Source organism: Solea senegalensis, linkage group LG13 (genome assembly GCF_019176455.1).
Source record: "Solea senegalensis isolate Sse05_10M linkage group LG13, IFAPA_SoseM_1, whole genome shotgun sequence".
NCBI classification, from domain to species: domain Eukaryota; kingdom Metazoa; phylum Chordata; class Actinopteri; order Pleuronectiformes; family Soleidae; genus Solea; species Solea senegalensis.
This window is the reverse complement of record NC_058033.1, coordinates 22,951,013-22,974,227: the sequence shown is the minus strand read 5'-3', so window position 1 is coordinate 22,974,227 and position 23,215 is coordinate 22,951,013. Positions and strand designations below refer to the sequence as shown.

The 23,215-nt window shown below is 42.2% G+C and overlaps 1 protein-coding gene across 16 annotated transcripts in view; it reads right to left on the bottom strand.

Moving 5' to 3' along the window:
• The window catches only part of LOC122779225 (neurexin-2-like), an 84,382-nt gene that overhangs the window by 8,739 nt on the left and 52,428 nt on the right, over window positions 1-23,215 (bottom strand). For 12 of the 16 annotated variants that reach the window (XM_044041386.1, XM_044041392.1, XM_044041384.1 and 9 more), the window contains one exon: window positions 3,215-3,396. In XM_044041386.1, coding sequence (XP_043897321.1) covers window positions 3,215-3,396 — 182 coding nt within the window. Of the gene's footprint in view, window positions 1-3,214; window positions 3,397-10,053; window positions 10,931-23,215 lie in introns of those variants that run through there. The other 4 variants (XM_044041389.1, XM_044041390.1, XM_044041387.1 and 1 more) reach the window with 3 other exon arrangements.

Below are 23,215 nucleotides of genomic sequence, written 5' to 3'. Positions count from 1 at the left end.
TGGACAGAGTCAGAGTTGAGCAGCCTGGACGTCTCCGTGCTGAGGTGTTGGGCTGAATCATGCAAGTGAAGAACTACAGAAGCCGGAGCATAAAGCAGTAAAGAAGAAAGACACAACAATTCTGATATGTGAAGGTTGTGCAATGTATGACAGAGACTGGAACGTGTGAGCGTTTGCTGCAGTCTGCAGTTTCACCACTAGGTGTCACTAATCCTTGCCCCGTGGACGTTTGAACGTCTCCTTGTTCATCTCCTTGTTCATCTCTGTTCAGACCTGGTATTTACATCGATACTCAGTGATCTGATCACACCCTGGATGAGTCTGCTGTGACAACACATGATAAAATACACACTGACGTCATCACAAAGAAACAGATGTTTGCTGCTGTCAGCGTGTGTGTGTGTGTGTGTGTGACAATAAGATTAGTGAAACAATCCTGAGGTCTGGTTTCAGTGATCAGATGAGTGTTTTCAGGACTCGTGGAGCCGTTCACACTGGTGTTTCACATGCTGTGGGCTCTGATGGTAAAACCAGGTCTGAACAGCAGCTTATCCTGCACAAGCAATTCTACACACTTATCCATATTTGAATTACACTTCCCCAGCAGCAAGATTATGAGTATTAATTAAAAAACTCCAAGCTAGTGTGGCCTCAGGTCAAATGAAGTCGATGTCCTTTGGACAAAGAATAACATCTCTGGTGCCAGGCGTTTTCTTTTCTGCTAACTCCGTGTTTGAGCTTTGAAACAGCCCAGAGCAACTTTTGACAGCTGGCAAAGCAACACTAATGCAATAAGTTTTAGTAAACTAATCATCGGTCCTTCAAGTTCACTTTGGTTACTTAAGGCTCACTTGTTTGTGTACGATGCTCGTCTCTGCTGTTAGAGCAGAGTCTCAGCAGCAGCTGAAATCATTTAAGAGAGGACGGATTGTTTTTAAAAGCACAGATTACTGTTGATGGGGGAGAAAGGACCATGGAAGTGATGAGAAGACGTGGACCAAGAGCATAACAAACTCCAAACACAGGAAGAAGGAGAGGAAGAAGAAGAAGAATGATACAAATGGAGAGGTGAGGCTGTGACATCATCCTGAGGGCTCCCAGAACGCCAGCTCCTGGATAAAACGTCACCTATTATCCCTAATCCCACTGGGATTGACAGTCTCCCGCATTCTCATCACATATTCTCTAAATATCCAGTTAAAATGAATTTAATCTCTACAATATTGAGTGACCAAAGCTGATGTTCATTATAATCACGTTTGTCATAAATTGAAAAGAAGCAGAGAGAGAAGCAAAGTATGAACCGTGTGAGTTCTGTGTGAATTCTTACTTTCATGTCAGTCAAAACTTCTCCTCCTCATCTGCTCTTTGGTGCAGCTTTGTTTCTTCAGCATTTCAAACCATTCTGCTCAATCTATTGTTTTTAGTCAGTCATTCAAATCAGAAGCATTCGTTTGTTTCTTTAGTTACAGGATAATTGCTCTTTAAAGCTTGTATGAACCTTGTGTATGCTCTGGTGTCTTCAGATAAGGCAGAGCAGTTTCATCATGTCTGCTGCATGTTAATTTTCCCAAGGGAACCTCCCAAAGGGATCAATAAAGTCGTCTGTCTGTCTGTCTGTCTGTCTGCTTTAATGAAGCATTTTCACAGTGAAATCTTTGAAATAAACTAAATGATCAGTCGTTGGCTAATGTCTTACTTTAAGTGCTTTAATAGAAGAACATTTAATTAAGACTTCTGTTTCTTCTGTTCTAAGACACTGAATTCAATTCATATGTCACCTCACACACAGTGGTGTAGTGGTTAGCACTCTCGCCTTGCAGCGAGAAGACCCGGGTTCGAGCCCCGGTTGGAACAAGTGAATGGTTGTTTGTCTCTAGTTGTGTGTGTGTGGCCCTGCGATGGACTGGCGAACTGTCCAGGGTGTACCCCGCCTATCGCCCCATGTAGCTGAGATTGGCACAGCACCCCCCCGTGACCCTCTGGTGGAGGATAAAGCGGTTAGATGATGACTGACTGACTGTCACTGTCCCTTGTGGCTGGTGTTGATCACTGCACGGCATCTCTCTGTGCTCACCTCGTTTTTCTTAATCTTTCTCATCAAAAAACCCAATGCAGTAAAATGTGGAAATGATATTTTAGAGATAAATAAATGATCTTTCATTTATATAAACTGGCAGCTATTGTGTCATTTTGTCTAAAACAAGAAGCAGATGAACCTGTGATTCCTCTCTGCAGCGTCAGAGTGAGCAAGGACGCAGCAGTCCACAGTGGACAAGGTCACTTTAACACTTTTACAGTTTGAATCAGATGTTTTGTATTTGAGTCCAAACACAAGCACAATGAGCTCAGCTCAAGTTTCTGGAGGAAATATTATCACAACAGGCTCCATGGAAACTAAACAACTTTTCACTTAAAGATTGGAATTGTGAAAAGAAAATTAATAGAAAAGTTCACATGAATCTTAAATGTTTATGTGGTTATATGTAGTAAGTGTATGATAATAAGCTGTGGTTTAATAACAGGTGGCACATCTGTCTTGCAGCTGCACACTGAAAAGCCTGATTTCCCTGAAGATTTCCCTCCTGTTGAAGACTCAACAGAGGCATTCACTTTATTTAGTCCTCTGACTCTACTGTAGCGCCTTCTTAAGGTCATCATTTTAAAACTGTCACACCATCAGATTAAAAACACAAATCAAAATGTGAGCAATGCTAGTTTTTGGTTTGTATTCTCTCTTCACATCAGAAGGAGATGAGTGTGTGTGTGTGTGTGTGTGTGAGATTATTGAGGTAAACTTCTTTTTTGGTTTTAATTTCTTGTTGCTTCTCACGCTGAGTGGAAACCTTTGTCCTCACCTTCACGTCGTCTGAGATGTAGTTTTGATACTTAAAGTTCTTCGCATTCACAGACTCATTGGAATTCATTAAATATGATTTTTTGATCCTCTTGAGAAGAAGCATCTCATTTTCAAGGTAATCCCAGTTATAATCCCAGAAATAGTTCAGTGTGAAAGAATGCAGGTGTGTGTGTGTGTCTGCTGTCGATGATGGGAAACTAAAATAATTCCCTCTGAGGAAACATTGTCACATTTATTGACTATATATGGTCAAAACTAATGTAAATATTCTCCTACAAGATATCAATGATTTTTCCTTCTTCGGGTTTTTATGGATTACATTGCATACATTTATGATAAGTGCCAAACTCTTACTATGTGCAGCTGAAGATAATCTCCAAGTCCATGGGTGCTTTCCACTCGCACCAAAATGGCGTCCTTCTGCTGAGTGCTGAAGCCCACGGCGAGGCGGTCGGCTCGGGTGCTCGGCCGCTCGTTAGGGGCCCAGGTGAACGTGATGAGAGCGCCCCCTTTCCCAAAGATATACGTCGTCCCAGCTGCAGATGGACAAAGAAAAACAGTACATAACTCTTCTAATGCCATTTGTCACCTTTAGTTTCTGAGATCTTTGAGGGCTCCGTTCACTCACAGTCAGTCAAGTTCATGTTTTCAGGATGAGGGGGGTGGGGCATGGGTTCATCACAAGATTTAGTGAAATAACAAAGGAAACCATTGACATAGATTAACAGTCTGTGTCAAACATCCACAGTCATATAAATATCAAGCTTTATTTTCTATCATTATTATGGTTCCCAGACTTGCATCGTATGTGCTTAACGAAGACATCATTGTGTTCTGTGTGTTTCAAACACCTGCTCGAACAGCATCTCAACAATCTCCCGTCTCCTCGAGATGAACGAGGCTTATTGGTGTTGATTTATAATTTACAAGCCGAGTTACCAAAGAAAATCTGCACAGATTGGTGCTAAAAAACAACGATTAGCTGTTTAATCAGACACCTCTCCATGATTCACAGCTCACACACACACACTGACATTTACATGAAAAAATAATGAAGGAAATCTTTCAAAAACACAAGTAAAGTCAGTTTAAACCGAGCATTTCTCATGTTGGTCACGTTGACTGCACTGACGAGAAGAGAAATACTGACAATTATGTTACATGATATTCTGGGACGTTTTAACACCTGAGAGCAGACACTTGTTGTTCCCACTGATACTTTTCATTGCTCAAACCTCTTAAGAGAAGCACTTGAAACTAAATTGTAGCCTCAATTTCAAGACTGGAGTACTTCTGTGCTTGGTAAAACGGGTACTCACACAATATTGACAGGAACCAAATGCTGCTTGGGTGTTTTCTTATCAGCGAACACTTTGTGCAGAAAGCTGAAAACACTTTGCACTGACTTTGAGTTTAATTAAAAAGGCGTTTTCTTACTGAGATAATCTTAATGTCTTTGATTTACATTCATGTCTTTAGTTACATTAAGCTTCTCTGCATCTGGTCTGGTCACACTTTTGTTTTCTACTCCATTCTTTTAGTGACAGACAAAGAAAAAACGTTTCATGACAACATCAGCTTTCAAATTTCAAATTATTACACAATACCTTGTGTGAAGTTTTTTAAGACAAACAGCAAACCGACCATCATCTGGTTTTGAGTCTGTTGATGTTGAACCTGCAGAGTTTACTCAACTCATTAACTCAACTCATCATTTTAGATTTTAATGCCTTAATTGGATGTAAAGGTGAAGTTTATCAGCTAATACTAAGATTCTTAGTGCTTCTAGCCTTAGAATAAGCATTTTACGCAGCTTATATTTGAGCCATTAGAGGCTGCCATCTTGTGTCTCTTTTGTAAAAAGCTCCAAAATCTCCAAAAACCATATTCTGACACACAGTATCACACAAACACAGAATTCAAATTCACTGCAGTAAATCTGTGAATGCTCATTTAAAAACCATCTTCACATTGTTTTACAGATTTAATAGTATAGGATATTTCACCGGAACAGTAAATGTTTTTCAGCTCATGCAGCAGCGTAAAAACGGACAGAACTCCATCCACCCACGTCTGCTGAGCAGGTTTATGTCACGCCAACCTCAGAGGATCTTTGCATACTCAGGAAAAAGGAACGCGTAATACTGACTTAATGTGCTCCACTGTAATATTCTAGTCATTATGAAATATGAAATAGTAACGCACTTTCAGGGAAACATGGAAAGTGTCTGGAGACAGCTGTCCCTCCTGAATGAGTCATCCTGTAACTTTAAAGCATGTCGTTGCACTTGTTCTGTGTGAGTGGTTGATAAACAGGTTTGTTAAGAGTTGTAAACTCTGACGATGGTCTCCTCTCTCGTGGCTGATCAGTGCATCTGTGCTTGAATAACACACCTCCCATGGAGATTCTCAACTAAATAAAATGTGTATGTAGCACATGGTTATCATGTAATTAAGTCTACTGTGCACAGGCATCTCAACACAATAATGAATGAATAGTTACTGTATATAGATGCAGTGAGAGGATATTTACTACTTTCTGTTGCTATCGTTGACTGAAATTATACATTCATCAGCTTTTTACAGGCAACACAATACGTGTCAGTGAAGCTCCCAGAGTGATTGATTGGTTGTCAAGTCTTAATGGAAAAAACCCACAGTATGGCTTGTTTGTGCCAAGATGCATGCTTCCCACTCAAACACCCTGTCCTTCATTTGTGCTTTCAGCCAGCTGCTCATAGGACTTGCAAATATGCAGAGACTCATGGTGAAAATTAGCATCACTCAGTTTAGATGAGAAAAGTTTCTACCACATCCCCCTGAGCTGGCTGCAGAGAGTCCTGAGAATTATCCTTCATGATATGACTTATTATGACTTTTAAGAGGCTGCAAAATAATCATGAATCACACAAATGACAACTGGTGTCAGCTGTGACCTTATAAATACACAGTGAAATGGTGAATTACTCACCATTTAAACCACAGTTTACAGTGTGTGTGTGTGTGGATGAAGATTTTCACAATAAACTTTTCTAAATGAGCTGCAAACTTGTCCTGGGACAACATGACAAAACTATTCAACTATGCAAGAGCAGCACTTTTACAATGACACTGATGTACGTGCACGTCTCTAAAGTGTGTCAGTCTTTGCCATGGTCTGTTGTTGTGGTCTGTTGATGTTTTCACTTCAAAGTTAGAATAAACTCAACACCTTGGAATAGCGTTGGGAAGTTCCACTCTTTTTACTGACTCGCATCTTTTACTCTCGGACAGTAAATTGAACAAATCTTTTTTTGAGTCATTTCGTTCATTTTTACAGTGGGTGGCGCTGTAGCCCTCTTGTGGGCGTTGTAAAAAAGGCAGCGGTTCTCAAACACTTAACACTGAAGGTAACATGGTTTGCTTCAGCTAACAAAGTATAATAAACCAAATGCCACAAGCAATTCAAACCATATGAAACCTAGGAAAGCAAATACACTCCACAATAAAGTGACTTATGCTCTGTATCCTTCCTGCCATTGTTGTTTAACAGCACGATGGTGACTGGGTAGCTGTCATGTGACAAATGAACGAGCACCTGAGGACGGACGCACACCGTTGAGTGAGTCGTGAACTAATCATTTCTGTTTCCTGTCCTGCTGACTGAGTCTATGCAGCTGCCTGCCATGTGGTGAAGGAAGGTACTGCATGAAAATGAACGAATCACTGACTGAGATGACTCATTACTCCAGAGTCATATAAAAGATTAGTTCATATTGAACAAATCGTTCACGAACGACACATCACTACTTTGGAACCAAATCAGTCACATCAATTCAATTTGAGGAACAATTTTAAATACTGAAGATGCATGTTCACTTCAGCGATATCATGGCTGGTGTTTATGCTTCGTTTGCGTTAGCGACAGGAACGCCAACGACTGCACGCGTTAGCGACAGGAACGCCAACGACTGCACGCGTTAGTGACGGGAACAGTCGTTCAGTCGTTGGCGTTCCCGTCGCTAACGCGTGCAGTAGTTGGCGTTCCCGTCGCTAACGCGTGCAGTCGTTTGCGTTCCCGTTCGTCGCTAACGCGTAACGTGCGGTAGTTGCCGATCCGTCGCTAACACACAGTCCTTTGCGTTCCCGTCACTAACATGTGCAGTCGTTTGCGTTCCCGTCACTAGCGCGTCGTTTGCGGCTAACGTGCAGTCGCGCGTTCCGTCGCTAACACGTGTCGTTTGTGTTCCGTCGCGCGTGCGGTAGTGCGTTCCTGCCGTTCGCGCGTGCGAAGTTTGCGTTCCGTCGCTAGCGGCGTGCAGTAGTTTGCATTCCCGTCGCTAACGCGTGCAGTAGTCTGCGTTCCCGTTGCTAATGCGTGCAGTAGTCTGCGTTCCGGCGTGCAGTAGTTTGCGTTCCTGTCACTAGCGTACGGTAGTCTGCGTTCGCCGCGGCGTTAAAAATGCGTGCAGTAGTTTGCATTCCGTCGCTAACATGTGCGGTAGTTTTGCGTGGCGTGCGTAGTCTGCATTCCGTTGCGGCGTGCAGTAGTCTGCATTCCGTTGCTAATCGCGTGCGGTAGTCTGCGTTCCGTCATTCGTAACGGTAGTTTGCGTTCCGTCACTACGCGTGCAGTAGTCTGCATTCCCGTTGCTAATGCGTGCAGTAGTTTGCGTTCCGTCTACCGTGCAGTAGCTGCATTCCGTTGCTAATCGTGCAGTAGTTTGCGTTCCCGTCGCTAACATGTGCAGTCGTTTGCGTTCCCGTCGCTAACATGTGCAGTAGTCTGCGTTCCTGTCACTTCCTGTGGTGTAGATGATGGTGACGCAGTAGAAGAGTTTCACTTCTAGAATAAGGTGAACACATGAATGCAGTGAGAGAGGATTGTGGTGGTGTGTTGTGTCTGTGAGACGTTCTACAGTAAGTGATTGTGCTTCACGATCATCCTGAGGGTAATGTAATATGTGACCTGGAGAAAACTGAGCTCTCTCTGATTGACCTTCTGATGCCCCCGTCTCTTTGCTTTCCCCTTCTGCTTCTCCTGTTGCAGAAAACCAAACCCGATGTGACGACAGTGTCACACAAAACCAGCACTGATTTTTGTTTATATTTGTTAAATTGAGTGTTTAATACCTAATACTTAAAGTTTATATGACTGAAAGAAACTCACTGAAGCCTTTTCTCCACTCATCTCTGTGAAAGCATTAGCCGCTCTTTGAGCACCAACATGGAGACCCTGGAGGACCAAGTGCAGCAGATTTCACTGAGTGCATCGGGAGGATGATGAGGGGTCAGCGTCAGTGCAGTCTTACATTTTACTTGAGAGGAGACGAGGTCTTTGGTACTGATGAGAGCACACTCGCTCACAGCAGTCATAAAAAACTGGTTACACTAAAAAATACTGAGACAAAACCAAACTTATGAAATGTGTTCATATATACATAATTATATAATGTGACTCAACTTGGAATTTAGATATCAAAATGTCACCATTTTATAGAACAATATTAACTAAACACCTTCATTGGCTCCAGTTGAAGCAGATTAAACAGAGTGTAGGAAAACAAATAACCCTAATGTAGAATGTTGAAGTAATTATGTTGATGTATGTTTTTGCTGTAGCTATGTTTCCATCAAAGTGTCAAATAAATGAGCATCGATGTCTAAACATGATGAAATACAGAGTTCTTTTGTTGCATGTTGTGAAAATAGACTTCAATCAGAATTTGAAAAAGCACCGTGTCAAATAATCATGATGGTGAATATAATAGAGATGTATTATTCTTTCTAAAGCACCAACCCATGGCTGTACTCAGGTCTTAATCAGTGCCGTATATTCCCTGGGCCACAACTTCATGGACGTATTTCAATCATTTTGTTAAAGTCAAACATCAGAAGTCTGTGTGAGGACTCGCTGCTCACTGGAACCACCACACTCACACAAAACATGCAATTGAACCTGTGTTTAAGATGAGGAGTGAGGCACTGCAGCAGGGTAGGTGGCCTATAAATAGCCTTAGCCCAGGGACCTCTACAAGTCTTTGACTGGAGCCTTGACACAAACACACAATGCTAGATTAATGCATGTCATACAGTAAATACCATAATACTATAGTTTACATGAAGCCAATCAGTCTTGACCAGTATCTGACAGAATAACAATAATAATAATATTGATGATAATAATTATAACAACAATAATAATATGGGTGATAATAATAATAACAATGATATTAATGATAACAATAACAATAAATAATAAGATGTGTTGCTCTGAAGCACATACTTAAGAACTGCCTAAGGAACTATAGTATCAGTGTCTGCTTTGATGTGTTTTTTATGGCGCGTTTGATCACAGGCTCTGCTGTGCCTGTAAAAGCCGGCTTTGGAATGATTTGGCTTTAATAGCACGGCTGTAATTCATCACTTTGCAACAGAAAAACTGCTGTCATGAAAAAGACACTAGAAATCCATTGGGCCTTCTTTTAATAGGACATAAAAGTGAGTCTTAGGAAAGAAATTTCAAATTGCAATATATGAGGTGATGACTCTCATGTCAGTGCTTTGAAGGAGCCAATTTAAGCAGCACAGCCAATTTGGAGGAGATTGTTGAGGATAGGTCAATACTTTATCTTCCTCCACTGAACACCACGCACATTCTCAGGACGTCGCTCTGCTCCACAGATCGTACTCAAGATGGAAAAGATACTTTCACTAAATCCTGCAGCCATGAAATGAAGCTAATCTATTTAACTCATACTATAATATAATCACCTAATGCCTGTTGTTATGTGCCACTAATCGCAGTATACAGGAGAAATCACCTTTGAATCAAATCTGGCTCCCATACAAAGAGCTATTATGGGATATTACGCAGCTTTAACACAAAGAAAACTCTTAGAGAGCAAACATTTGATTTGTGAGAATTGATTCATTTGCCGTGTAATGAACAGTCTTCTGAGGCCGAGAAAATAAGGCCAGCACCCGTGATAGCGATGGACTGATGAAGAGGATAAATGATGCCCAGATGCTGCAGCACATCCATGGGTGGTAAATGTTCCATCATAGCACCGTATGTCACAAAAGGGCAGGAACGAAACAAAAATCCTCACATGCTTAAATCTAAATCTAATCATCCTCAACCCTCGACACAAAGTGATGCATTAGTGAAGCAGCAAACAGCAAGTGGAGCCTGTTGGAGGGAAACGTCTTACCATGGCCCCCTCTGGTAAGAAAAGGCATCCTGTTGATGGCGATAGGAGCCGTGCCATGCTTATTATGGAAATGGTGGACATGGTGTGTGGTGCTGAGACTAGAAGAAACACGTGCTGTTCCAGTCTGGATGGGGAGGAGAGTAAGCAACGTAAACCAGAAGACGAGTCTTGAACAGTAACTTAGGCCCATGCCAAGGCTAAAGTGTGACCATGTCCTCCGCCGTGCGAGCATCGGGGCAGCTGCAACCAGTCTACTCATGTGTATTAGATCTGTGTGGGACCAGGACAGACCACCTGGCCAAGTTGTAGCCTCTGGTAGTCTAACTTTCAGATGACAGGGCATCTCAGTGGTAATCTGGGCCCATGTCCCTCATAATCCCTCCGGTTTGGTTAGGGAGTCAGAAGGCGGAGCAGAAATATCCTTTCAATTTGTGCCAAAAATCGCCCAAAAAAATGTATTTCAGCAAAGTTAAAATCCAGTCATGACATTCAAGAACATCTGAAGTATTTGTAGCTAACATTGTGTCAAGACAAAATGTCTCCTGCACAGAATCAAAACCAGGAGCATCGTTCACAAAGTGAGCCGAGTGTATCCACAGAGAAGAGATGCCTGTGATTCTGCTTGATCATGACAGTTAGACACGAAGAGCTTCATGCGACAAAGAGTCTCCATCGCCCACAGGTAGAGCTGGAGGACAGCGGAGTCTGTCCACTAAGAAGAAGAAGAAGAGTGTCCGTCCACCGCACAGCATTGCATCAGGATATCAACATACACGCGCAGCACTGACGGGCTGAGGCAGGAAGCTGCGCCGCTTTTGTTCCTCTGTGCCAGAGACGGAGAGTACAGAGGGAGGGGAGAGAGAGGAGAGGGAGAGAGAGGAGGAGAGAGGGAGAGAGGGAGAGGGAGCAGAGAGAGGGAGAGGGAGCAAGAGAGAGGGGAGAGAGGGGAGCAAGAGAGAGGGGGGAGGAGAGGAAGGGAGAGGGGAGAGAGGGAGCAAGAGAGAGGGAGAGAGAGGAGGGGAGAGGGAGCAAGAGAGGGGGAGAGGAGGAGGGGAGGGGAGCAAGAGAGAGGGAGAGAGAGGAGGGGAGAGGGAGCAAGAGAGAGAGAGCAAGAGAGAGGGAGCAGTATCTGCAACAGCGCAGTAAAGGAGAAAATCCACAAAATAAATAAATAAATTCTCAGCAGCTCCACATTCACTCTGTCACCACAGATCCTGTGGCAGAGGTCTTTCTCTTTGTAATGAACGTATGATCGTCCTCCTGTGCTCCACCTGCTCAGTGTCATGCAGTAGAGACTACTGCTGCATCGCCCTCACTGCTGCTCCTTTTCCACCCCCCCATCCTCTCCTGTGTCCTCTCGTCCAGATCTGCTGTTCTGCCTCAGACTGACGACGGTTACCGTGACAGCTGCATCTGTCTGCCTCTGGAGGAGGAGGAGGAGGAGGAGGAGGAGGAGGACAGCGGACTCTCAGGCTTGAGCTGCTGCAGCAAAGACTACGCGAGTCCAAAGGAGCGTTATCTCATTATGAATCCAGGACAGCCGGAATTCCAGGACAGCCAGGATCCGAGGAAAAATAACCTTGGCATGGAGGTGTGGTCAAATAACGCAAGATAAAGAGCTCCTCTAAAAAGACTGTGATCCAGCGAGGCACAGCGTGAGCCTCCGTGTGCGTCTGTGTGCATGTGAATGCGTGTGTGCGCACGTCTGATAAAAAGAATCTGAGCAAATGAGGTGGGGGGAGGGAGGGAGGGAGGGTGTTTGAGCGATAGCAGGAGGGAGGGAGAGACAGGAAGAGACAGCGAAAGAGAAAACAGGCGAAAACAGCGCGAGCACACAGGGAAACAGTGAGGCAAGAAAATGTGTTGTGTGAATAAACACATGACGGCTCGCAGGAAACATACTGCAGAGGGGGAGGAGCCTGATTTAGGTAAGCTGTCTCCCAACATCAGCTGCAGGAGCTACAATGAACATGAATGACACCAACACAAGCAGCTGTCACAATAATATAATGCAGCTGTGTGTGTGTGTGTGTGTGTGTGTGTGTGTGTGTGTGTGTGGGCGGGAGAATACAGGCTATGGTAGGAAATCCATTTTGAAAATATAAAGACTGGAGCTTTTCACTTTTAATATTCCATAATCTCTCAGCCTGACATGCTCTCTCACACACACATGCACACACAGATACATGTTATACATACATAAATGTGTGTATGTATATATATATGTATATATGTATATTAAGATGAATTTGAATATATCGACACCTGAGATGATGAGTGTGTTTACAGAAAGAGAGAGACAAAGAGGGGAGAGACTGGAGGCTGAAGACATGGACCTAAATACCACAATCAGAGCGAGAGCGATTACAGGGGAGCGATGTGCAGAGGGAGGAAGGGAGACTGCATTTATATCAGCTAAATCACGGTCGATAGAGATATCAGCTGGGATTGCCGAGTCGCTTGAGAGGACACGCATGGAAACAGGAGGACGGGGCGACCCATGCAGCAGCACCACCTCTCATAGTGACAAGAAGTCGACGCAGGCCATTACTCCAGCAGCAGAGGGGGTGGGCGGGTGGGGGAGCAGAGCTGACTGAACAAGGAGAACACAGGAGGGTTGAGTGCACAACAACACACACACATTCATCTGCTGCTACTGTCAACATAAAGAAATTGAATCAAGCTGTTTCATTTTGTTCAATCTGAGTCACTGCAGAGGAACGACTTCATCATCTTCATCTTCAACAACCTGCTGTATTTCTTCTGTCAAAGCTCCATCTTCACTTCAACACAGCTGATCACAGCAACCCTTCACACACAGTTATGTGCAAATCAAGCCATACGGCTGCTCGAGGCCCCACTAACCGTACGGTCTGGGGTAAAAGCAGCTCTCTGGCAATAGACACATCATTCAGCAGTGGTGAGAGCTGTCGACAATGAAAGTCCTGCATTAATCAGTGTATGTGCTCCAGGGTTGTTTAACATGATGAAAGCCGTGCTATCTGGTCCACATGAGGAGGAGGAGGCTGCAACCTTGTGTTGTCCTTGGTTACCTAATAAGTTTGGCATCATAGCTGTTCCTGCTCACACAGACACACCTCGTGGAATAAACATCAAATATGAATTTGATGAGACTTTTTCTTCCTCTCTTAGATTTTGAAAATGGGGAGAATCTCTATCTATGATTTGTTTTAAATTTTCAGTCCAATGGATTTGTGTTTTAACATTTATTTTAAAACCTTTTCCATACTCTGAGAACAGTTTGGCAGATTTCTATGCATTTACATAATCCCATTATTGCTGCATGTATGGAATAATGTAGAATATACAAACAACACAAGAACATTGTGTACACTTGCTAATGACATGATGTGAGATGATGTGAACAACGACTTAAATAAACTTAAATGTGCACTCTTTGTTCTGAGACAAGACTTTTCACAGACATCCACAGACTCGCCCCAGGAGGCAAAGTAGCAAGATTAATCATCGCACTTTCACATTAATTACTCATAATGCGAACATGGTCTAAAAGGCATGGCCTGCAGTTGTGATGTTTGCTTGATTTCATTAGGCTCAAAGTGCAAACACCTAAAATAAACCTGCTTTACATGGTGCAAAGTAAAGGAGTGGATAAGAATAAGAAATATCAAAGCAGCCGCAAGAACAGGGTTTTCAATTCTTTAGAAAACACAAGCTTTTGTGATTTGTTTGAACAGCAGATAACAAGTGTACACTCACGACAGCTAAAGGAGGTCACATTGATTATGACTCCATGAAAAGGTCACTGGTTTCACAGCGGACAGATTTACTCACACACCCAGATTTAGCAAGATTTATCACTTTTTTTAACAAGTTTGGTGTTGTCGCCCCCCCGAGTACAGTTTGGGCTTTAAAATGAAAATAACTCTTAGCATGCAGTCGACTGTTAGACTGTCAGATACCATTACACTTGGCTGAGGTTGTTGCTCTTCCCTCTAATCACTCTATTTTTAATAATGAGCCTGAAAAACATCAGCAGAACACTTTGTGACAGTTATATTAACATTAAAGAAATGATTTGCTGTTGCCATGACTTCAAACTGTGATGGAGGCTTGAACCTTTTCCAACTGCTTTAGACTGAGATGAGATTGATGGATGGATTCACTTCTCTCATTTTTAATGATTCTATACAAATGTACAGTTGGATTCAGTGTTTGTTATATTTCTGTGCAAAGGAAACGAGATACAACCATTTTCATTAGCAGTTTAAATCCTTCAATTTCATGTAAAATAAGGATTTTTCACCCAGCAGAGAAATAATTACTGCGATATTCTAGGAAATAATAAGTTAATATACTCGTTCTATTATTGATGTCATTTATGGTATTGTGGATGAGAAATGTCAGAAATCTGCAGGTCAAACACTGATGTGAAAAGCTTTGCTACAGCTGCTTCAGTCACTCACTGAGCTTCTCTCTGTAATAAGGCAGAAATCTCATTATTCTACCATTAAATGAAAGAGGAGAAAGCACTCAGAGAGCACAAACCTCTGACAGCATCACTGCACTCTCCCATCTTCATCGGCATCCACGTGTGGATCAACACCAACATCTCATTCTTACTTGCTCGTTTGAGTTCCGCTGCTCACACACAGACAATGGTGACAGTTGTGTCTAACACCTGCTTCTTATCGGTGGGGCTATGGAATGATGTTTGCATTAGGTCATACTCGTGATGTAATCACAGTTATTTAGCGTGTTAACAAATGCAATGTTGTGAATAACAGCCTCACAGGTTTAGACACAATTGAAGCAGCGTTACATTATGACTCTAACTGACTGTAGAATGATGTTGTTTTATTTCTTCTAACTCTTTTACAGAAACATGCAGCGGCGTTTAGTCTGTTATGGTCTGGACACTTTGATCCACATCAACATGTTTATCAAGACAAACGTGATTATAGAGATGAGAAGTTAAAGGTGGACAAACACTATTGTGTTGTTGTTGTTGTTGTGTTTTTTCTCTCACTACAACACAGTGCAGTCTATGTCAGCTTTAAGAATAAGAAGCCAGTCCTGGTCCTGGTCCTGGTCCAGCAACACTGTGTGTGTGTGTGTGTGTGTCTTTACACATTCATGTTTGTTTTCAAGTGCACAATAGAGAAGCCCAGAATGTGTGACTGCTCTTGACAATAATTTAGTTTTTGGAGTGTCAGCAAACAGTGTATTGAATTCATAATGTTGTCGCCCACAGGAAAGTAAAGAAGACAAGCACACACTTGTCCTCCTGACAGCTGTAACAATGTGAGACGTCCTGATGTGAAGTGACGCTCACGGTTTCATTTCTGTGAGTGTGAAGACGTATGATCCTCCTTCAGGCGTCAAACATAAGTCAACTCAAACCTCTCTCATCCAAACAGCCTCCATCAGCACATATGTTTAGTCAATAGATCCACAATCATGGGCTTCATAATGCAAATGTCATTTTACTGTAAATCATTTATGGGATGTGAATGAAGACACAAGCAGATAAAAGATGAATCTAAAACTGCCAAAAAAAAAAAAAATCCCACTGTGCACTGAAGACAGAAGGACCAGAGAATGAAATGAAAGGATCTGCATCCACATGAATGTTGGTGTGTAAGGGACTGGATCAGCTGACACGATCTGTTTACTATTCAGTGACAGAACAATCTGTCAAAATGAATTGGGAGCACAAAAGAAAATGTAAAGGTTTCCTTTTTGCTGAGCACACAGAGACTGGTCTGCTTTGTTGTGCAATGACCAGAGAGTGAGGATAGAATAGAGAGAAGATAGAGACTCACAAACAGCCAGGAAATGGAGAGTTTGTGTGTGTGTGTGTGTGTGTGTGTGTGTGTGTGTTTGCATCAAATACCCAATAATGATATTAGTGGTGCTGGGTGGACTGAACTGTGTAATTGTGTGTTTTTGTGTGTGTCTTCGTATTTCTGTAGTCAAACATGAGTGCTAATATGAGGCCAAATGACCTCTTCATTTATACAACACTTCTAATCAGGACCATGGACAGAGCTTCACACTTCTGCCATTAAACCAATGCATGGACAGGTCAACAGGTCACTGCAGGGTCACTGCAGGGTCACTGCAGGGTCACTGCAGGGTCACTGCAGGGTGAAGAACAGTAAACTCCACACAGAGAAGGCCTGGATCAAAGCCAGATTTGAACCGGTGACCTTGTTGCTGTGAGGCAACAGTGATAACCATTAAACCACCATAATTAAGATCAAACAAACTTTAAATATCAACCTGCTTCATTAGAGGTTTTGAGTCCTATAATGACACGACTTTTACTGTCATATCTGTGGAGAACGCTGCCTGTTCTGCAGCTGTTTCCATAAACTAATCCACTAATGGTCATTTTCTATGGTGTGTGAGTTTTAATAGTTACAGAAGTGAAGAATTAGGACAGTTTCAGCTGCTCAGACTTCAGTGACCTCCATCCTAAGTTGAATTGTATCATCAGTGATGTCACAGTGTCTTTATAATGCTCTATATCATTATAGTATTAATCCAAGGTTTCATTTATTTGTAATAAAAAACACTTTATGGTATTAAATCCTATTATGTTTCATTATGAATTCTCAATTATAGTAAATGAGCCTGGTGCGTTGCTACAACAGAGAATTACAACTGTAGTGCAGAACTTTTTAATATAAACTAAAGTCTGTTAGATTGAAACTAATGAGTTCACACACTGATGAGGTGTGTGATCACCTCTGGTATAGATTATTATTATTATTACTATTATTATTATTGTTATAATAATAGAGGCAACAGCAACATTGCACAGTGTGAAGTACGACTGAAAAGTGAAGTCTATTGCTTTGACGAGATAAACACTTTACACAGCGGCAGAATAACACTGAGCACTGCAGCTACAGGTGGAACTCAATCTCCACTATTGCTCTTATTTAATGTGTTAGATTTAACCTTATTCCTGTAGGAAGTAAATGTGCACTATTGTTGCATGTGTAAACAGAAATGATGTATTTTAAAGAAAGCTCTCACAGAAACATTATAATCTTAACTGGTTATAATGTTGATGCATGTGACGCCTGTAAAAGTTCAAACTCAACGTCAGAATAAAGTTTCAGTGACACTCTCATGGGATTCTCACACACACACAACCATGTCCCAGGGTTACAGACAATCATATGAAAAAGCAGCAGCTCAGAGGTCAGAGGTCAGAAGACAACAGTGTCTCAGACAACCTCTCATTTTAATCAAGGTTTCCAGAAGCTTCTGTGTGTGTGTGAGTGTGTGTGTGTGTGTGTGTGTGAGAGAGAGAGAGAGAGAGAGAGAGAGAGAGAGAGAGAGAGAGAGAGAGAGACAGAGAGACAAAGACAAAAAATGAAGCCAAAGTAAGCCTCACTCTGAATGTAAGAAGACCTCTGTGTGTGTGTGTGTGTGTGTGTGTGTGTGTGTGTGTGTGTGTGTCGTCTTTATGATGTAAACTGAATGTAACCTTTCTTCTCCCTCACAGCCCCTGCAGTGAGGACAGGGAACCCCCACACCAGCAGCCAGCATAGGCTGCACCATTCATATGGACTGAGCTGCTGCGTGGTCTGGGTTTGAAGTGACAGAGACACACAGAGGGACACAGAGAGGACACACAGAGACACAGAGAGAGGACACAGAGAGACACAGAGAGACACAGAGACACAGAGAGGGACAAAGAGGAGACACAGAGGACACACAGAGAGGACACAGAGACACAGAGGGACACAGAGAGGACACAGAGACACACAGAGACACAGAGGACACACAGAGGACACAGAGAGGGACACAGAGACACAGAGACACAGAGACACGAGAGGAGACACACAGAGAGGACACAGACACAGAGGGACACACAGAGACACACCACACAGAGACACAGACAGGACACAGACAGGACAGAGACACAGATACAGAGAGGACATAGAGAGGACAGAGACACAGATACACAATGAGACAGAGAGGACACAGAGAGACTTGCTGCGTGAATCACTGTCATTGTGAACATTATACGTAATCTGACAATAATCAACGGCGTGCTTACGAGCTAATAAGTCATTGAACATTATTAAATATGCATGAGCTAATAACTGTCTGGCGTGAACATTATTCACTTGTGTAGATCTGTAACTGTCATTAAGAACATTATAACTGAACTAACTGCGTGAACATTGGCGTGATACGAGCTAATAACTGTTGCGTGAACATTATTATTGGCTTAGATACGACCTGCGAACATTACAAATCAGCTAATAACTTACAACTGTAGATAATCCACACAGGACACAGAGACACAGAGAGGACACACAGAGACACAGACAGGACAGAGACACAGAGAGACGGACACAGACAGGACACAGACACAGATACACAGAGGGACATAGAGAGGACAGACACAGATACACAATGAGACAGAGAGGACACAGAGAGACTTGCCGGAATCGAGCTAATAACTGTGGCGTGAACATTACTAATAATAACTGTCATTCGCGTGAACATTATTCGCTGATGCGAGCTAATAACTGTCATTAGCGTGAACATTATTCGCTGTACGCGAGACGCTAATGACTGTCATTGGCGTGAACATTACTGCTAATAACTGTCATTAACGTGAACATTATTCGCTTGTACGCGTAGATAATCCACAGCACTCTCGGCCAAACCTCAGACCTCTCTTTTAAACCATTTACAGCTGTAATTACACGTGCTCCTGTTCCTTCACCTGCTGGCATATTATGATTGCTGCTACTTCAACTGCTAGTAAAGAATCAATTGTAAAATTTAAAAAAAATAGCTTTTATAGGATTATTATTTCTAAACATTCTCTTTAAGAAATTGCCTGTAATTATACAAACAGGTCCACTGTGTTCATGCTGCAGATGCAGCTTCTGGATCAGCTCTTATCTTTGTCTCAAGCTGCCGTTGGTGTTTAAAATCAGTCATCGTGCCAAAGCTCGTCCCAGCTGTCCTTGCAGGTTTTTAAAGGGAATATTTCAGTTTTATTTCCTTGTGATCGTGGAAAAGAGGCTTTCCTCTCAGTCAACATCTGACACACACAGGGATGAAGCTGGATTTATGACTCTTCTTTTTTACACAAGTTTTGTTTGAGAACAAAACTGAAGTTGCATGATACATTTGTTCCCTCTTTTCATAGAAGGTTCTTCTGTATCATCTACAAATGCCTTTGCTTATGATGCACGGATGGATTCACTGCTTAATGGATGGAGATGGAGATGGAGAGATATTTGTCGACAGATGGTCAGAAAATACAAGGACTTACAAACAACAACAAAAACCTAACCCTGGTAAAACTGCGTCATAAACCAGTTACTGAGTTCTCAAATGTTCATTCATATAATCTCTGCAAAGAAACTGTGAATATTGTTCTCAAACTTTTCTAGGACATCTCTGAGCCAGTAGCCTCAAATGCAGAATCTTATTATGAAAATGCTTTTGCTTGCACTTTTTTTTGCACAACACAGAAGCCTCTCAAGGTTTTTGTGAGTTTCAGCTCTGTTGTTTCACGTTAGCTTCAGCATTCTCTGCTCTGCATTAAACACACAGACAATTACTGAAGAAACAGCCCCACAAGGTATTTCATCATAATACATGTCAGGATTATTGTTCCCATGAAAACTGAGGAGAGAATGAGCAGGTGAATCTGTTCCAACACAGAAGAGAATGACCTGAACTGTGCAGCTGTTTAAATATAATCTATCTATCTATCTATCTATCTATCTATCTATCTATCTATCGATGACATTCACATGACACTAGACATTCATATAAAGAATGCAGATGTGTGTTGTGGTTATTACGGTTAATATTGGGGATACATTGTGTTTAAGCTGAAGTTGATGCAGTGTGAACACTTGCACGCACACACACACACACGATGTCAGATAGCTTCCTGTAGCATGCAGCCTCACACACTAACTGTGTTTTATATCCCTGGTGGACACAGTGAGTGAAGTGTGCATTATAGTGTTCTGGATATTTCTCCTAACTGTGTTAGTCGCTGTGACATTGGCAGCAGATTGAACTCCCTCTCCAGCAGTCAGTGTTTGCTGGGTGAGTCATGAGAGACCATGACTAATCATGAAATAACCTGTCGCATATCTGAGTGAAACTGGCAGTGTGGCTTCTATTTTCCATTCTGTTAAACATAGCTTTGCACCAACCGCGTCTGTTTGCATGCTAATGAGCTATCAGCCTGCTATGTGACCAGAGGTCAAAGAAGCACGGTGTGGTAGAAAATATGAGAACATGAACCACGCATGAGAACATGAACCAGGCATGAGAACATGAACCACGCAGGCATGAGAACATGAACCACGATGAGAACATGAACCAGGCATGAGAAACATGAACCACGAGGCATGAGAACATGAATCCACGATGAGAACATGAACCAGGCATGAGAACATGAACCAGGTGAAGTACAGGAACATAACATGGGAGAACATAACCACGATAGGAAACACCTAAACTAATGCAGATGAGAACATATGAACTAACGAGTAGAACACATGAACTAATGAGTAGGCATGAAAGCACATGAACCAGGCATGAGAACACAACCACGATGAGAACATGAACCAGGCATGAGAACATGAACCAGGCATGAGAGAACATGAACCACGAGGCATATAGGAACTATGAACTAGGCATGAGAACATGCAGAACCAGGCATGAGAACACAGTCCAGGCATAGAGAACATAAACTAATTTAAGAGAACATGAACCACGCATGATGTAGGAACATGAACCAGGCATGAGAACATGAAACCACGAGGCATGAGAACATGAACCACGCGAGGCATGAGAATGGCACAGGAACATGAACCACGATGAGAACATGAACCACGATGAGAACATGAACCAGGTACAGAACATGAACTAATGATGAGAACATGAACTAGGTATGAGAACATATATGTCCAGTATGAGAACATGAACCACGAAAGAGGCATGAATATAAACCACTTTATGGGGCATGAGAGAACATGAACCAGGTGATGAGAACATAAACCACGGATGAGAACATGAACCACGATGAGAACATGAACCAGGTATGAGAAGAACATGAACCAGGCATGATAACATGAACCAGGCATGAGTATAGTGTATCATATTAAAGAGAATATAATGTGATGTGTGTGAATACTGATGCAAAGGAATCACTAACATACTCAGGTGTTTTTACTCGTTGAATGAGATCAGTAACAGAACATTGCTGTCAAAACAGTGCACATCACAGGAAGCAGGGAGATGATGAGACACTGGTGTTTCACTGTCACTGTGTTAGTAATACGTGTTGTCAAAAGCCTCTAATTGCATCTTTGTAGAGGTCTCATGCAGGTTTGGAACAGGAAAATCATGTATTCATCTACCCTCAGGTGTTGTAACAGTATATTACATTAAAGAGATAAAAATAGAACCTGAAAAAAGATGAAATCCCTTTGAGCCTGTTGGTGTTTGGGTTTGAAAATCACCACCGTTACCACAACTGCTGAGAAAAGTGTGCTGGTAGAGATGTTAGAGACACAAAGGTTTTCTTTAAACCTGGAACTACATTAATTCAAGTCCAGAATGTAAGAATTAGTCACATCTAATGGTAACAAAGCAACTCCTCTGCTCAATCCTCCAATTTCCACATGCATCAAGACACTACGGTGGCCTTCACGTACCACAAAGAATGACACTCTTTTTGTATTTGTGAATTACTGCTCTGGTACAAGATGGCCGACATAAACAAGCCCCTCTCCTCTCGGCGACGGAAATCAAGGAAAAGGACCTGTTGTAGGTTCTCACTGTAATAAACAGTGTTTGTTGAACTGTGGATGTGTGACGTCTTCAGAGAGAAAAACCAACTCATCTCACTCTGATAACACCAACAATTAATAATCACACATTATTATGGTGTCATTTAATATGACAGAAACACAGACTGAACAAATACACAATGAGACACACATTCAAAGAATAGAGAAAGCACTCAGAAAGTTCCATCATTGTGTAACACAAACAAACTCTGATGTGGAGGTAACAAGTGTGACCGAAGAGTTGGTAAATAAAAATGTGTCTTCAGACTAGATTGAAAAACCGTCCGATATCAAACTCTAACAGGTTTCACAGTCGCGGACGAGCGGGTGAAAAGCGCCGTAACCCCGGGTTTCAGTCGTGACCACGACATAGAAAAGAGATTTGTTGTCAGATCAAAGAGGAGCTGAGTTCCAGTAAATAAGCTCTGGGATTTCAACTCGGACCACAATGATGTGCTCACTATGTTTAATTCCACTCATTATATGAATAAATGCAAATATAAAATAACAATATCAAATAGGATGAATCGGCGATATCACGTAAAACTATTTTCTAAAGGGTTATGAAAAATAATTGAGTGATGGATCTGATGTGAGGAGACACGCTGTGAACAAAGCTTCAGCGCTCCAGTGATTTTTCAGCGTCAGTTGCTCATTGTTTTCCTCCGAGCTCGTGATCCTTTGTGCTTGAAACACGATAAGAGGATCAGCTGATGTGTATCTGCTGCTGGACACTGAGACATGTTTTAATTGCTCTCAAAGGTGTTCAGACATCCTGATACAGCTGTATGATCAAAACCAGAACCAGCCTGAGATCAAAACCAGATTCCAATAATCCTGCACAGCAAAGTCAGCTCACTTTCAGACCTTATCATAATAACAGCAGCTCTCTGTCTGACTAAATGACCATGGCACGTGTTGTTCAATTCTCTATGCAGCAGATAATGTAAGATATTGTGAAGGAGGCGGAGCCTATCTGTCCACGTGATTGTGGAGGAACAGTCGGGGTCAGACTCACCGGTCAAAGGTCGTTGTAATAAACTCTAACAATTGACACGACTCCTTCTAAAGCCTCGTTTCCCCAAAGCTTTAATTAACAGAATAATAAGTACGAGCTGCACTGGATTTGAGTTTTTCGTGGGTGGAAATGTGAAATGAAAAAGTCGCTGTGGGAGGAACACCTGCCTCCACCTCTGCAACATTTCCTGTTCAGTTAAAGTCTGCTGCATTTGCATTTAAAGGGTTTAAGACTGCGAGGAAATGAAGCGACAGTAGAAAAGAAAGAGCAATGTTTCAATATTTCTCCGTATATTCACGTC